The following is a 16,277-nucleotide window of genomic DNA, read 5'->3' as shown; positions in this document are numbered from 1 at the left end:
CTCTGCATCCTCAATATTTTTTATTTTAGCCCTGGTGGTACAGTGGTTAAGAGCTTGGCTACTAACCAAAGGTCGACAGTTGAAATCCACCACCCTCTCCTTAGAAACCCTATGGGGCAGTTGTACTCTGTCCTGTAGGGTTGCTGTGGGTCGGAATTGACTTAATGACAATGGGTTAATAGGTGTGTAATGCTATCTCATCACGGTTTTAGTTTGCATTTCGCTTACAGGTGATGATATTGAGCAACTTTTCATGTGTGTATTTTCCTGTCTGTCAATCTCTTTGGTGAAGTGTTTGTTAAATTCTTTTGCCCATTCTTAAATTGTGTTACTTGTTTTTTGACAGTTCTTTATGTATTCTGCATGTGAATTCTCTGTCAAATGTCTGATTTGAAAATATTTTCTCCCATTCTTTAGCTTGTCTTATCATTCTTTTAATAATGTATTTCACTATTTAATTTTTAAAAAAGCTTTTAATTTTATGAAGTCTAGTTAACAATTTTTTCCTTTTATGGATCATGCTTTTGGTGTCATGTTTAAGAATGCTTTATTTAACTCCTGGTCATAAAAAGCTTCTCCTTTTCTTCTAAAAGTTTTGAGTTAATTTTTTGTATATGGTATAAGATTTAGGTCAATGTTATTATTATTATTATTATTGGCATATGAATACCAGTTGTTCCAGGTGCATTTGTTGAAAAGACCATACTTTCTCCATTGAATTGCTTTTGTCATTTGTTGAAAATCATTTGGCCATATTTGTATGGGTCTATTTCTGGCCTCTATTTCTGTTATAATGAGCTATGTGTCTATACCTTTAGAAATACCACACTGTCTTGATTAGGGTATCTTTATAAACCAAAAAACCAAACTCGTTGCTCTCCAGTTGATTCCAACTCATAGCAACCCTATAGGTTGGGGTAGAACTGCCCCTTAGGGTTTCCGAAGAGTGACTGGTGGATTTGAACTGCTGACCTTTTGATTAGCAGCCGAGCTTGAGTGCGATACTCTAACTTTATTATTCTTTTCAAAATTGTTCTGGTTCTTGCAGTTCAATTGCCTTTCCATTTAAATTTTGAAATTGGCTCGTCTACATCTATATAAAAAAAAAAATCCTCCTGGAATTTTTATTAGAATTGCATTAAATCTATAGATCAATTTGATGACGGTTGTTACCTTTACTATGTCTAGTCTTCCAATCCCTAAACATGGTCTCTCGATTTATTTAAGTCTTCTTTGATTTCTTCCATTAGAGTTTTGTAGTTTTCAGAATATGAATAGTTATGTTTGGGATTTTTTTAAAAAAGATTTGTACAGAAGTGTTTCTTTTTGGGGAGAAGAGCTATTGTAAATATTGTTATTTAAATGTTGGTTTTCAATTGTTAGTGTATAGAAATATGATTGATTTCTGTGTGTTGATTTTGTATTGTGGGATCTTTCTAAACTCACTTATTAGTTCTAGGAATCTTTTGTATATTCCTTGAGATTTTTAGTGTAGACATTCAGGTGGTCTATGAATAGGGACGGTTTTACTTCTTCTTTTCCAGTCTATATACCTTTTATTTCCTTTTCTTGCCGTATTGTATAGGCTAAGGCTTCCAGTACAATGTTGAATAGGAGTGAAGAGAGTGGACATTCTTGCCTTGTGCCCACTATTGGGGGAAAGCATTAAGTCTTTTACCTTTAAACCAAACTAAAAATGAAACCCTTTGCTGTCAAGTTGACTCCAGCTCATAGACACCCTATAGTTCTACAGAGTAGAATGCCCCATAAGGTTTCCAAGGAGTGGCTGGTGGATTCAAACTGCCAATCTCTTTGTTAGCAGCTGAGCTCTTAATCATTGTGCCAGCAGGGCTCCCAGTATGATGTTAGTTGTAGGTATTTTATAGATGCCTTCTATCAAAGTTGAAGAACTTTCCTTCTATTTTTGTATTGCAGAAAGTTTTTTGTTTTTTAAATCAAGATTGGATGTTGAATTTTGTGAAATGCGTTTTCTGCATCAATTGATATGATCATATGTTTTCTTTTTTTTCATCTTTAGACTGTTGATATGATGGGTTACATTGGTTGATTTTCAAATATTGAACCATTCTTGCGTCCCTGGAATAAACTCTACTTGGTCATAGTATATTATTCTTTTTAAGTATTGCTAGATATAATTCACTATGTTTATTATGGTAAAATATATGAAACAAAACATTTGCTATTTTGACCATTTTTAAGTGTACAATTCTGTGACATTAATTATGCTCACCACGTTGTACAACCATGACCACTATCCAAATCCAAGTTTTTTCCTCACCCTTAATAGAAACTCAATTTCTCTTAAGCAGTAATTCTGCCTCTCCCCCTCCCACCCATATCTACTAACCACAAATAAACTTTGGTTGCTGTACATTTGCCTATTCTAGATATTTCATATTAATGGGATCATACAATATTTGTCCTTTTGTGTTGAACTTATTTCACTCAGAGTAATGTTTTCAAAATTCATTCATGCTGTAGCATGTATCAGAACTCATTTCTCTTTATGGCTGTATTACAAAACAAAACAAAAACCAAACCAGTTGCTGTTGAGTCAATTCTGACTCATGGTGACCCTATGTGTGAGAGCAGAACTGCACTCCACAGAGTATTCAAGGCTGTGACCTTTTGGAAGCAGACCACCAGGCCTTTCTTCCAAGGTGCACTTGGGCTGCCAACCTTTTGGTTAGTAGTTAAACACTTAACTATTTCGGCCACACAGGAATCCAACAATTCCACTCCTAGGTATATACCCAAAAGGCTTGAAAGCAGGGACTCAAATGGATACTTGCACACCAGTGTTCACTACAGCATTATTCATAATAGCCAAAAGGTAAAAACAACCCAAGTGTCCCTCACCAGTTGAATGGAAAAATAAAATGTGGTATATACATTTTATTTGTAATCTTTCACCATACTTGTTTAATCTGTATGTTGAGCAAATAAACCAAGAAGCTGGACTATATGAAGAAAAATATGGCATCAGAATTGGAGGAACAATCATTAACAACCTGCAATATGCAGGTGACACTACCTTGCTTGCCAAAAGTGAAGAGGACTTGAAAAACTTGCTGATGAAGATTAAAGACTACAGCCTTCAGTATAGGTTACACTTAAACATAAAGAAAACAGAAATGCCCCCAACTGGACCAATAAGCAACACCATGATAAACGGAGAAAATATTGACGTTGCCAAGGATTTCCTTTTTTTGGGGTCCACAATCAACACCCATGGAAGCAGCAGTCAAAAAATCAAGTGAGGATTACATTGGACGAATCTGCTGCAAAGGACCTGAGGACTAAGGTGCGCCTGACCCAAAACATGGTATTTTCAATTGCCTCATAAGAATGCAAAGCTGGGCAATGAATAAGGAAGACTGAAGAAGAATTGATGCATTTAAATTATGGTATTGGTGAAGAATATTGAGTATACCATGGACTTCCAGAAGAATGAATAAATCTGTCTTGGACGAAATACAGCCAGAATACTCCTTAGAAGCCAGGATGGTGAGCCTTCTTCTCATGTACTTTGGACACGTTATCAGGAGGGACCAGTCCCCGGAGAAGGACATCATGCTTGGTAAAGTAGAGGGTCAGCAAAAGAGAAGAAGTCTCTCAACAAGATGGATTGACACAGTGGCTGCAGCAGTGGACTCAAACACAGCAGTGATTGTAAAGATGGTACAGGACCAGGCAACATTTTGCTCTGTCATACATAGGGTCACTATATGTTGGAACCAACTTAATGGGACCTATCAGCAACAACATATTAGTAAGTGTTAGATTTTAGTAATGAACAAAATTGGTAAAAAATCTCTTTTTCCTCCCACCAGCTTTCATTCTGGTGGGAGGAAAAAGACATCAAACAAACTATATACGTTAAAAATATAGTATGTTAGGCAGTAAACACTACAGAAAAAAATAAAGCTCAGTTAGTGAATGGGAGTGGGGGCTGGGGAAAAGTTGCTTTTTTTTGTTTATTTATTGTGATAAAATATATCTTAGTTATCTAGTGCTGCTATAACAGAAATACCACAAGTGATGGCTTTAAGAAACAGAAATTTATTCTCTCACAGTCTAGGAGGCTAGAAGTTCGAATTCAGGGTGCCAATTCCAGCAGAAGGCTTTCTCTTTCTGTCAGCTCTAGGGAAAGATCCTTGTCATCAATCTTCCCCAGTCGAGGAGCTTCTCAGCACAGGGACCCAAGGTCCAAAGGACTTGCTATTCTCCTGGCTCTTGTTTCTTGGTGGTATGAGGTCCTCCCATCTCTCTGCTTGCTTCTCTCTTTTATATCTCAAAAGAGATTGGCTTAAAACACAACCTAATCTTGTAGATAGAGTCTTGCCTCCTTAACATAATTGCTGCTAATCCCACCTATCCTAGAGATCAGGTTTACAACACATAGGGAAATAACATCAGATGACAAAATGGTGGACGATCACACAATACTGGGAATCATGACTTAGCAACTTGACAGATATTTTGGGGGGACACAATTCAATCAATAACAAATATCTCTACTATATATATAACATGTAATTTGCCATTTTAACCATTTTTAAGTGTACAAATCAGTACCACTAATTACACTCACAATGCTGTGCAACTAAAACCAACATCTATTTTCAAAACTTTTTCATCACCCTAAAAAGAAACTCTGTACCCATTAAGCAATAACTCTTCCCTCTCACCTCCTCCCCTGGCACTTGGTAACTTCTAATCTACTTTCTGTCTTCATGAATTTGCCTATTCTCAATATTTCATGTAAGTGGAATTATATATTTGTCCATTGGTGTCCGACTTATATTACTTAGCACGTTGTTTCCAAGGTTCATCTGTATTGTAACATGTCAATATTTCATTCCTTTATGTGGTTGAATAATATTTCATTGTATCTGTGAAACACTCTGCCCAACAGCAGCAGAATACACATTCTTCTGTAGTGCACATGGAACATTCTCTAGGATAGACCATATATTAAGTCATAAAACAAGTCTTAACAAATGTACATGGATTGAAATCATACAAAGTATATTCTCTGACCACAGTGAAATGAAATTAGAAACCAATAACAGAAAGAAATCTGGAAAATTCAAAAATTTGGAAAACTATACATGCTCCTAAACAACCAATTGGTCAAAGAAGAAATCCTAAAGGAAATTAGAAAATACCATGAGATGAATAAAACTGAAAACAAGACACACCACAACTTCTGGGATGGAGTTAAAACAGTGCTTACAGGGAATTTATAGCTGTAAATGTCTATATTAAAAAAAAAGATGAAAGATCTCAAATTACAATCAAATCTTTAATCTTAAGAAAACAGAAAAAGAAGAGCAAAGTAAACAAAACAAGTAGAAGGAAGGAGAAAATAAGAATTAAAATGGAAATAAGTGAAATAGAACAAATTTTAAAAAATAGAGAAAATCAATAAAACTAGATAGCTTCTTTGTAAAGATCAACAAAAAATTGATAAGCCTTTAGGTAAACTGACCAAGAAAAAAGAGAGAAAACTCAAATTAGTATAATCAAAAGAAAAGAGGGGGTATTACTCTCGCTTACAAATAAAAAGGACTATAAGTAACTACTGTTATGTAAGGCCAAAAAATCAGATAACCTAGATGGAATGGACAAGTTCCTAGAAAGACACAAACTACTTAAATTGACACAAGAAGAAATAGAATTGGTTAGCAGCAGATCTCTTAACCACTGTGCCACCAGGGTTCTCTATATATTTGATAAGGGACTAGAATTCAGAGTATATATAAGGACTTTGTAAGACTTTACAATAAAAGACAAATAATCCAATTTTTAAAAGTCAAAAGGATTTGAACGGACATTTCTCCAAAGAAGACAAATGGCCAATAAGCACATTAAAAGTACTCAACATCATTGGTCATCCTGGAAACACAAGTTAAAACCACAATTTGATACCACTTCACATCTACTAAGATGACAAAACACACACAGGCACACACATACACAGATGCATGCGGGAAATGTGTTGGTGAGGTGTGGAGAAATTGTAACACTCATATGTTGCTGGTGGGAATGTAATATGGTGCAGCTACTGTGACAATTCTTCAAAATGTTAAACTTTGAGTTACCATGTGACCCAGAAATTCCACTTCTAAGTATATATCCAAGAGAATTGAAAACATATGTCCACACAAAAACTTGTACACGAATATTTATTGCAACATTATTCATAATAGGTGGAAACAACCCAAATGTCCATCAGTGGATGAACAGATAAACAAAATGTGGTATATCCATACAATGAAATATTATTTAGCCATAAAAAGGAATGAAATACTAATATATGAACCTGGCAAACAGTATGCTAAGTGAAAGCATACAGACACGAATGACCACATATTGTATGATTCCATTTATTTGATATTTCTAGAACAAGCAAATCCATAAAGACAAAAAGTAAATTAGTGGGTTGCTAGGGGCTGGGGTAAGGAGAAATGAGGGAGTGGCAGCTAATGTGTACAGGGTTTCTTTCTGGGTGATGAAATGTTCTGGAATTAGATTGTGGTGATGGTTACACAACTTTGTGAATATTCTAAAAACCACTGAATTGTATGCTTTAGAAAGGACGAATTTTATGCTATGTGAATTGTATCTCAATTAAAAACAAAACAAAATAGACCATCCCTAGAAGGTAACCATATATCTATTTGGGAAAACCTTTTTCCATGTTAGGCTTGTTGGTTTGTTGGTTGATTGGTAGGTTTTCGGTGAGGGATGGGAATATGTGGGGAATTGCGTGTGAAAATGGGCCCAGCAACTCAGAGTTATGGCCAGCCGTATCTCAAACCACACCACAGAAGCGATTGGCCATCACAGAGTAATCCTTGGTGGTAACCCAAATTTTTACCTCAAGGTTTTAATATGGGGTTTTGGTAGAAAGTGAGGTGTTTTCATACTTCTGGTCACAAGTCATGAAATCAATTTAGTGGTTTTCAGTTTTTTTAATGAAATCAAATTTTTATTAAAAATCAGAATACGTTGACTAGGATAGGTATTGCTTCATGGTAGTTTTGATTCAGACACACACGTACATACACGTGCATATATACTATATCACAACATAAAATGTACTTCTTACTGTGGGCCACAGTAAAAAAGTTTTGAAAAACACTAATCTGATGGTAGGAACAGTAGTGATTATAGGAAAAGATGCTCCTAAGATAGAAACAATAAATATTATTGATTGGAAGTTGATTATACCAATGAAAAGTATGGCTATTTTTCTTCCATCCAATGATTGTAGTATTTCGTTTTTCCACTTGCATACAGGCCCTTCAGTGATGGGGTAAGAAATTCTTTACAAATCCCTAATGCTTCACCTCGGATATTACGACTCTCTATAGCCAAAGGCACAGATCCAAACTATCTCCCTCCAAAAAAAGTAAGTGAACCCAAGTGAAAGAAACAGTTCCTGACCCACTTTGTAACATGCTACCCTTTTATTTCTAGGTGTGTATTTCCCTATTTTTTCATGTTTATTTTCCCCTCTCATCAAATGATGAATTTTGCTGACTACCTCTCTAAGGCCTAATGTATCAGCTAGGATTCAATTAGAGAAGCAGAACTACTATGAGTGATACAGAAGAAGGGATTTATTATAGGGATTAGACCTTAAATGGAGCCCAGGTGGCACAGTGGTTAAGAGCTCAGCTGCTAATGAAAAGGTTGGCCGTTCGAATCCACCAGCCGCTCCTTGGAAACCCTATGGGGCAGTCCTCCTTTGTCCTGTAGGGTCTCTATGAGTCAGAATTGACTCTATGGCAGTGGGTTTTTTTAGTAGAACTTAAGTAATTGTAGAAGCTAGTAGAGAAGTCTATGGAAGGCTCCTACCCGTGGCTGGGACTTGGGTCTGGTATAGATCTAGAAGTACTAAGAGGTGGTAGGGGTAGGTCCTGAGGAGGGTCAGCAGTTCTGTAAAAGGCCTCCAGGGGAGGCTATTATAGGCTCTTCAGGGAAAGGCAACAACTGCTTGGTCGCTCAAAGCCTTACCTTCTGTTTTGTCACTGTATGCATGGACTATGAGTGTCTTTTTTTTACCACTGGCAACAGGAACCTCTAACGTCCTCAGACAGGGAAGGAAGGGCTGATTTCAATAGTAAGGAAGGCTCAGCAGTATTTAAAGGTTTTAAGTTCCCAACTTCATTGAAATCTGCCCGTACAGCCTCATTCCAATTTTTAAGGTCCCACTCCTTCCCGATCATTGCCCTAGCTTTAACAGAAGAGACCAGACAAATTGGGGATTCAATTTGCACTATATTTCAGCCACCCATAGAATTAGACTTTGAGCTTGGTCTTCATAATTTTCAGCCCTGTGGCTATAAAAGATAGAGTTTCTTTTAGGGCAGTCATAGAAGCTTTCTGATCCATTACCTGGGACTTAAGGTGGGACTTTACAGTCCTGAGCTGATCACTTTCTTTCCTTAAGTTCTCCAGTGCACTTAGAAGCAACCAGCCAACCCCAGGTACTCCTTTATTTTCTCTAAAATGTTCTCTGGCCACAGCTGCCTGGTCACCCAAAGCCTTGCCTTCTGTTTTGACACTGCATACCATGGACTGTTGTTAGGTTCTGTAGGGTTGGTTCCAACTTATAGCAACCCTGTGTACGACAGAACAGAACACTGCTGTGTCTTGCGGAACCAGAGATGTATCTATAGAAAATAGCATCTACGGCAAGCACTGAAATTGCACCCCTCGTGGGCCGTAGCTAGGGTAATGACAGTACATCCCTCCCCCAATTCAAGTGCCCAGGGGCAATCTCTAAATTGGATTATTTGTCTTTTTGTTGTTGAGGTGTTGCAGTATCTTATAGATTTAAGAAATTAGACCCTTATCAGATATGTCATAGCCAAATTTTTTTTTTCCCATTCTGTAGGTCCTGTTTTTACTTTTTTGGTGAACTCTTTTGAAGAGCATAAGTATTTCATTTTTAGGAGGTCCCAATTTTCTAGTTTATCTTCCGGTGCTTGTGCTTTGTTAGTTATGGTGTGTACCCTATTTGTGCTGTACATTAGGGCCTCACCCCTGACATTGTCCTTGTGGCTGTGATGGCACAGTGGTTAAGAGCTTGGCTGCTAACCAAAAAGTCGGCAGTTCGAATCCATCAGCTGCTCCCTGGAAACCCTACGGGGAGGTTCTATTCTGTCCTGTAGGGTCGCTATGAGTTGAGATCGACTTGACGGCAATGGCTTTAACATTGTTTGTATTTTTTCTTCCATAATCGTTTCCATTTTATGTTTTATTTTAGGTCTTTGATCCATTTTGAATTAGTTTTTGTGTGTGGTGTGAGGTATGGTCCTGTTGCATTTTTTTTACAGATAGACATCCAGTTTTGCCTGCACCATTTGTTACAGAGACTGTCTTTTCCCCCATTTCATGAACTTTGGGCCTTTGTCAAAGATCAGCTGACTGCTAGGGGATGGATTTACTTGTGGGATCTTGATTCTGTTCCATTGGTCTATGTGTCTGTCATTATACCAGTACCAGGCTGTTTTGACTACCGTGGCTATATAGTAGGTTTTGAGATCAGGTAGTGTGAGGCCTCCTACTTTGTTCTGTTTTCAGTAATGCTTTACTTGTCCTGGGCCTCTTTCCTTTCCATATAAAGTTAGTGATTAGTTTTTCCATCTCATTAAAGAATGCTGTTGGTATTTGGATCAAGATTGCATTATACCTATAGATCGCTTTGGGTAGAATTGACATTTTCACAATGTTGAGTCTTTCTATCAATGATCATGCTATGTATTTTCATTTATGCAGGTCTCTTTTGGTTTCTTGCAGTAGTGTTTTGTAGTTTTCTTTGTATAGGTCTTTTATGTCCCTGGTTGGATTTATTCCTAAGTATTTTATTTTTGTTTCAGGGACTATTATAAATGATATTGGTTTCCTGATCTCCCTTTTGTAGTTCTCTTTATTGGTGTATGGGAATCCAACTGATTTTTTTTAGGTTGATCGTGTATCCTGCTACTCTGCTGAAGCTTTCTATTAGTTCCAGTAGTTTTCTTGTGGAATTTTTGGGGTTCTCCACTTAGAGATATCTTTACTTCTGCCTTTCCAATTTAGATGCCTTTTATTTCTTTTTCTTACCTTATTACCCTAGCTAGAATGTCCAGCACAGTGTTAAATAGGAGTGGTGATAAAAGGCATCCTTGTCTTGTTGCCATTCTCAGTTTTTCCCCATTGAAAATGATGTTGGATGCTGGATTTGTATAACCAGAAAAACCAAACCGACTTTGGTTAAGTCGATTCTGACCCTATAGAGCAGAATAGAACTGCCCCTTAGAGTTTCCAAGGAGCACCTGGCGGATTCGAATTGCCAACCTTTTGGTTAGCAGCCATAGCACTTAACCACTACACCACCAGGGTTCCCTGGATTTGTATAGATGCCCTCTATTATGTTGACGAATTTCCCTTCTATTTCTATTTTACTGAGGGTTTTTTTAATCAGGAATGGGTGTTGGACTTTGTCAAATGCTTTTTCTGTGTCGATTGAGATGATCATATGATTCTTTTCTTTTGTTTTACTTATATGGTGGATTATGTTGACTGATTTTCTAATGTTGAACCATCCTTTTATACCTGGCATGAATCCCACTTGGTAGTGGTTTATTATTTTTTTGATATGATGCTGAATTCTATTGGCTAGAATTTTGTTGAGAATTTTTGCATCTATGTTCATGACAGAAATAGGCCTGTAATTTTTTTTTTTTTTCTTTTCTTGTGGTGTCTTTGCCTGGCTTTGATATCAGGGTTATGCTGGCTTCTTGTAATGAATTCAAGAATATTCCTTCCTTTCTTATGCTCTGAAATAGTTTGATTGATACAGATGTGAGCTCTTCTCTAAATGTTTGGTAGATCGGGACTTTTTGTTGGGAGTTTAAAAAAATTTTTTTTTCTATTACCTCTTCAATCTCTTCTCTTGTTATGGTTTGTTCGGATTTTCGATCTCAGTTTGTGTTAATTTAGGTAGGTAGTGTGTTCCTAGAAATTTGTCCATTTCGTCTAGGTTCTCAAATTTGTTGGAATACAATTTTTCATAATATTCTGTTATGGTCTGTTTTATTTCAGTTGGGTCTGAGGTAATGTCCTCCGTCTCATTTTTTATGTGTGTTATTTGCTTCCTCTCCTGTTTTTCTTTTGTTGCAAAAGTGGTTTGTCGATTTTGCTAATCTTTTCAAGGAACCAACTTTTGGACTTGTGGATTCTTTCTATTGTTTTTCTGTTCTCTGTTTCATTTATTTCTGTTCTAATCTTTATTATTTCCTTTCTTCTGGTGTCTAAGGCCTCTTTTACTGTTTTTTTCCTGTCTTTTTAATGACCTTTTGCTTTCTTTATGAATGATGTCCTTGATGTCATCCCACAACTGGTCTAGTCTTCTGTCATGTTGTGGATTCCAAGTGCCTTTTTTACCACTGGCAACAGGATCATTAATACCTTTAAATCTAATCAGCTCAGAAAACAAAATCCAGATAACCTAGAGCCAATACACAGAACCCATCCTTAAAGTTGTGATCTGGTTATCTGTTGCTGTATACCATACCATCCCCATTGCCTTTAAGTCAGTTCTGATTCATAGCAACCCTGTAGCACAGAGTAGAACTGCCTCATAGGGTTTCCAAGGAGTGGCTGGTGGATTTGAACTGCCTACCTTTTGGTTAGCAGCCTAATGCTTAACCACTGTGCCACCAGGGCTCCTCCTCCAAACTTAGTGCTATAAAGATACAATCATATTACTATGCTTAATGATTCTGTGACTCAGAAATCCTGATAAGACAAGCAGGGATAGGCTGTCTCTGCTCCATAATGTCTGAGCCTCAACTGGGAAATCTGTAATTGCTGGGGCGTCTCAAATGGTAGGAGCCTAGAATCATGTGGAGGTTCTTTCTTGCCTATGTCTGGTGCCTAGGCTGTGATAAGTTGCAGGCTGTACTCAGTTGGCATTATCTATCTTTAACAACACTTCATGTGGCCTCTCCATGTGGCTTGGATCCCTCTCAGCGTGGTAGCTGTGTTCTAAGAAGATTTGGTCTCGGAACTCACGTAATGTCACTCCAGTCATACTTTGTTGATTGATGCAGTTGCAAGTCTGGTCAGATTCAAGGAGGCAGGAACACAAACCCCACCTCTCAATGAGAGAAATGTCAAAGAATTTATAGCCATTTTTTAAAAAAATGGCCACACCCAGTTATGTGAGTCTTTCGGCATCCTTGAGCTTGGTTTTCATATCCAGAAAGACTATTCAGAGGTATACTGTTAGTTTAAATAATTAATAGCCAATTTTTAAAGTTATGGATTTAAATATCTATTTCTTTTTTAGACTTTTAAGTCCAGCTTGCAAGTTTTATTATTTTGCCATTCTAGCAGTTTTTAACAATGACTTTTAAGAGTCCTGAATAATGTTTGGTTCAGTTTCCAAACTTAGTTAAATACCTTCAGACAATATAAACTGCATTTGTAAATACATGACATTTGATTTCTTTTTTAAGTACTTCATCTACATTAATAAACACAATCTTCTCAAATATTAAATTTATTTTTAAATCTAGTGCATTAAAGTTATAAATATGGTGAACCTTGCATTTTTTGTATGTTCTAATATTGACATAAATTTTATAAGATTACAACTTAATATTGTAATTCTAAATCAATTCTTCAATTATACATTTTAAATTACAGTTATAAGGTTGTCATTCTAGTAGGCCAAATTCTCTTAAATATGTACGTTATGTTGTTGTCAGGTGCCATGGAGTTGATTCTGACTCATAGCGACCCTATAGGACAGAGAACTGCCCCATAGCGTTTCCAAGGAGCAGCTGGTGGATTCAAACTGCTGATCTTTTGGTTAGCACCTGAACTCTTAACAACTACGCCACGAGGGCTCCAAATATGTACATACTTCTTATTTTAATAATATGCATACTTTATTTTAATAATAATTTAAAACATACTAAAAAGCTGCAAAAATTTTTTGCTCCATTTGCTGTATTTTTCTCCCGTGTGTGTATTTAATTTTTTTCTGAACAATTTGAGAGTAGGTTATAGACATCATACCCCCTTTTTCCCTAAATGATTTAGTATGTATTTCCCAAGTACAAGAATATTCTTATTAATCACAGAACTGTGATCAAAATCGTGAAATTTAACATTGATATAATACTATATCTATTCCATAGTCCATATTCGAATTTCATTGATCGTTAATTATTCTTAACACAAAATATTAATTCTGTGATTTTGATTCTCTTAACTTTTTTAGAGTTAATTCTAAATCTTCCCAGAGTTAAAAACAAACAAAAAACATACCAACAAAGGAAGCCAAGTTACTATCCAGATTTTGGATGGATGACCTGAAGAAAGTCTTTTCACCTCTATGACTGTAATACTGAGTTCCTTTTTTTGTAATAACTTTGTCAGAGCCTATAAAACTTAAAAAAGTGTTGGTCTCATGGTTCACTTAACCCATATCTATGATTCTCTGTCTACTTACAGACGCCTACAACTCCTACACAGACCGATCAACTTATTTGGATCTTTAAAATCATTAATTCTTTTTTTTTTTTTTAATTTTTTTTGTGCTTTAAGTGAAGGTTTACAAATCAAGTCAGCCTCAAAACTTATATATACAAAAACTTATATACACCTTGCTACATACTCCCAATTGCTCTCCCCCTAGTGAGACAGCCTGCTCCCTCCCTTCATTCTCTTTTCGTGTCATTTCGCCAGCTTTAACCCCCTCTACCTTCTCATCTCCCCTCCAGGCAGGAGATACCAAAATAGTCTCAAGTGTCCACCTGATCCAAGAAGCTCACTCCTCACCAGGATCCCTCTCCAACCCATTGTCCAGTCTAATCCCTCTCTGAAGAGTTGGCTTTGGGAATGGTTCCTGTCCTGGGCCAGCAGAAGGTCTGGGGGCCACGAACATCAGGGCTCTTCTAGTCTCAGTCAGACCATTAAGTCTGGTCTTTTTATGAGAATTTGGGGTCTGCATCCCACTGTTCTCCTGCTGCCTCAGGTGTTCTCTGTTGTGTTCCCTGTCAGGGCAGTCATTGGTTGTAGCTGGGCTCCATCTAGCTCTTCTGGTCTCAGGCTGATGTAGTCTCTGGTTTATGTGGCCCTTTCCGTCTTTTGGGCTCATAATTATCTTGTGTCCTTCGTGTTCTTCATTCTTCTTTGCTGCAGGTAGGTTGAGACCAATTGATGCATCTCTTACATGGCTGCTTGCTAGTGTTTAAGACCCCAGACACCACTCTCCAAAGTGGGATGCAGAATGTTTTCTTAACAGATTTTATTATGCCAATCGACTTAAATGTCCCCTGAAACCATGGTCCCCAAATCCCCACCCCTGCTACTCTGGCCTTTGAAGCGTTCAGTTTATTCAGGAAACTTCTCTGCTTTTGGTTTAGTCCAGTTGTGCTGACCTCCCCTGTATTGTGTGTCGTCTTTCCCTTCACCTAAAGTAGTTCTTATCTACTATCTAATTAGTGAATACCAAAATCGTTAACTCTTAAGGCTCTTATTTCATATCTAGCAGATACATTTGAGTACTATCCACTTGAACCTTGGACATCTCACATGGCTTTGTCTGGCTTGCTGTCCCAATGTATGAGGTCATTCTACCAATATGTCCCTCCCTCCCACCATTTTCAATCTCTGATTATTTTCTGAGAATAAAAATTCTAGAAATAAAATTACTGGATCAAGGGTATGGACATATTTGCAGTGACTCATATAAAATTTCAAAATATGTTCCACAAAAACTCATTTTGACTTACATATTCACTTGCACTATTTGGGCTGCCTTTTTCACTGCACTCTTGCCAACACTGTTGTTTGTTTTTGTTAGTTGCCATTGAGTTGGCTCCAACTTATGGTGACCTTATGTATAACAGAATGAAACATCGTTCAGTCCTGTACCATCTTCATGATTGTTGGCATGTTTTGAGTCCACTGATGTAGCTATGTATCATTCCATCTCATTGATGGTTTCTCTTGTTTTCACTGACCCTCCACTTTACCAAATATGATGTCCTTTTCTAGCATTTGATCTTTCCTGATGATGTGTTCAAAGTAAGCGAGTCCAAGTCTTACCTCCCTTGACTCTAAATCACTCTGGTCGTATTTCTTCTAAGACTGATTTGTTCGTTCTTCTGGCAGTCCATGGTATATTCAGTGTTCTTCGCCAACACTATAGTTTGAATGTATCAATTCTTCTGTCTTCCTTTTTCATTGTCCAGCTTTCACATTCATATGAGATGGTTGAAAAGATCATAGCTTGGGTCAGGAGCACCTTAGTCATTAAAGTGACATCTTTGCTTTTTAAAAACTTTAAAGAAATCTTTTGCGGCAGATTTGCCCAATGCAATATGTCATTTGATTTCTTGACTGCTGCTTCTATGGCATTGATTATTGATCCGAGTAGAATGAAATAATTGACAACTTCAATTTTTTCTTCATTCATTATGTTTATTAGTCCAGTTTTGAGGATTTTTGTTTTCTTCATGTTCAGGCATAATCCATACTGAAGACTGTAGTCTTTAACCTTCATCAGTAAGTGCTTCAAGTCGTCTTCACTTTCAGCAAGCAAGATTGTGTCATCTGCATATTGCAGGTTGCCAACACTAGATATTATTTATTTTACAAAATATTTTTTACACCAGAAATATCTCATTAATAAAACACTTTCACTTCTCTGATTATTAATAAGTTCAAATATTTCCCCACATTTATTTACCATTTTTCTTTTGTAAATATATCTATTCATGGCCTTGTTTATTTTTCTACTGACCTGTACATTTTTTATTGATGTATAAACATTCTGTACATATTAAGGATATTAATTCTTCATGTGTTATATATGTTGCAAATAATTTTCTAAGTTTTAATTTGAAATTTTTGAGTTGTAATTTATATCCAATGCATAGACCTTAAGTATATATTTCAAAACGCTTTTTAACAAATGTATATGCCCATGTTATAACCACCCAAAACCTTTGAATTATCCCAAAAAGTTTCCTTGTGATTGTTTCCAGTTAATTCCCATTTCACCTCCTACCAGAAAGGCAACCACTGTTCAGATTCCTATCATCATAGATTAGTCTTGCTGGTATATTTTCTTTAGTGTCTGACTTCTCGTGCTTAACACAGTGTTTTTGAGATTCATAAAGATTACTGGTTATGTCAGTAGATTGCTTCTTCTTATTGCCAATTAGTATTCCATTGTG

General features: G+C 36.7%; 1 protein-coding gene across 1 annotated transcript in view; it reads left to right on the top strand.

Annotated features, from left to right (window-relative positions):
• The window catches only part of SPMAP2L (sperm microtubule associated protein 2 like), an 81,204-nt gene that overhangs the window by 52,815 nt on the left and 12,112 nt on the right, over nt 1-16,277 (top strand). Inside the window, exon 7 of the mRNA XM_064286315.1 lies at nt 7,330-7,441. Coding sequence (XP_064142385.1) covers nt 7,330-7,441 — 112 coding nt within the window. The remainder of the gene's footprint in view (nt 1-7,329; nt 7,442-16,277) is intronic.

This window comes from Loxodonta africana, chromosome 5, assembly GCF_030014295.1.
Source record: "Loxodonta africana isolate mLoxAfr1 chromosome 5, mLoxAfr1.hap2, whole genome shotgun sequence".
NCBI lineage: Eukaryota > Metazoa > Chordata > Mammalia > Proboscidea > Elephantidae > Loxodonta > Loxodonta africana.
The sequence above is the reverse complement of the archived record's forward strand: the minus strand, read 5'-3'. Positions and strand labels throughout refer to the sequence as shown.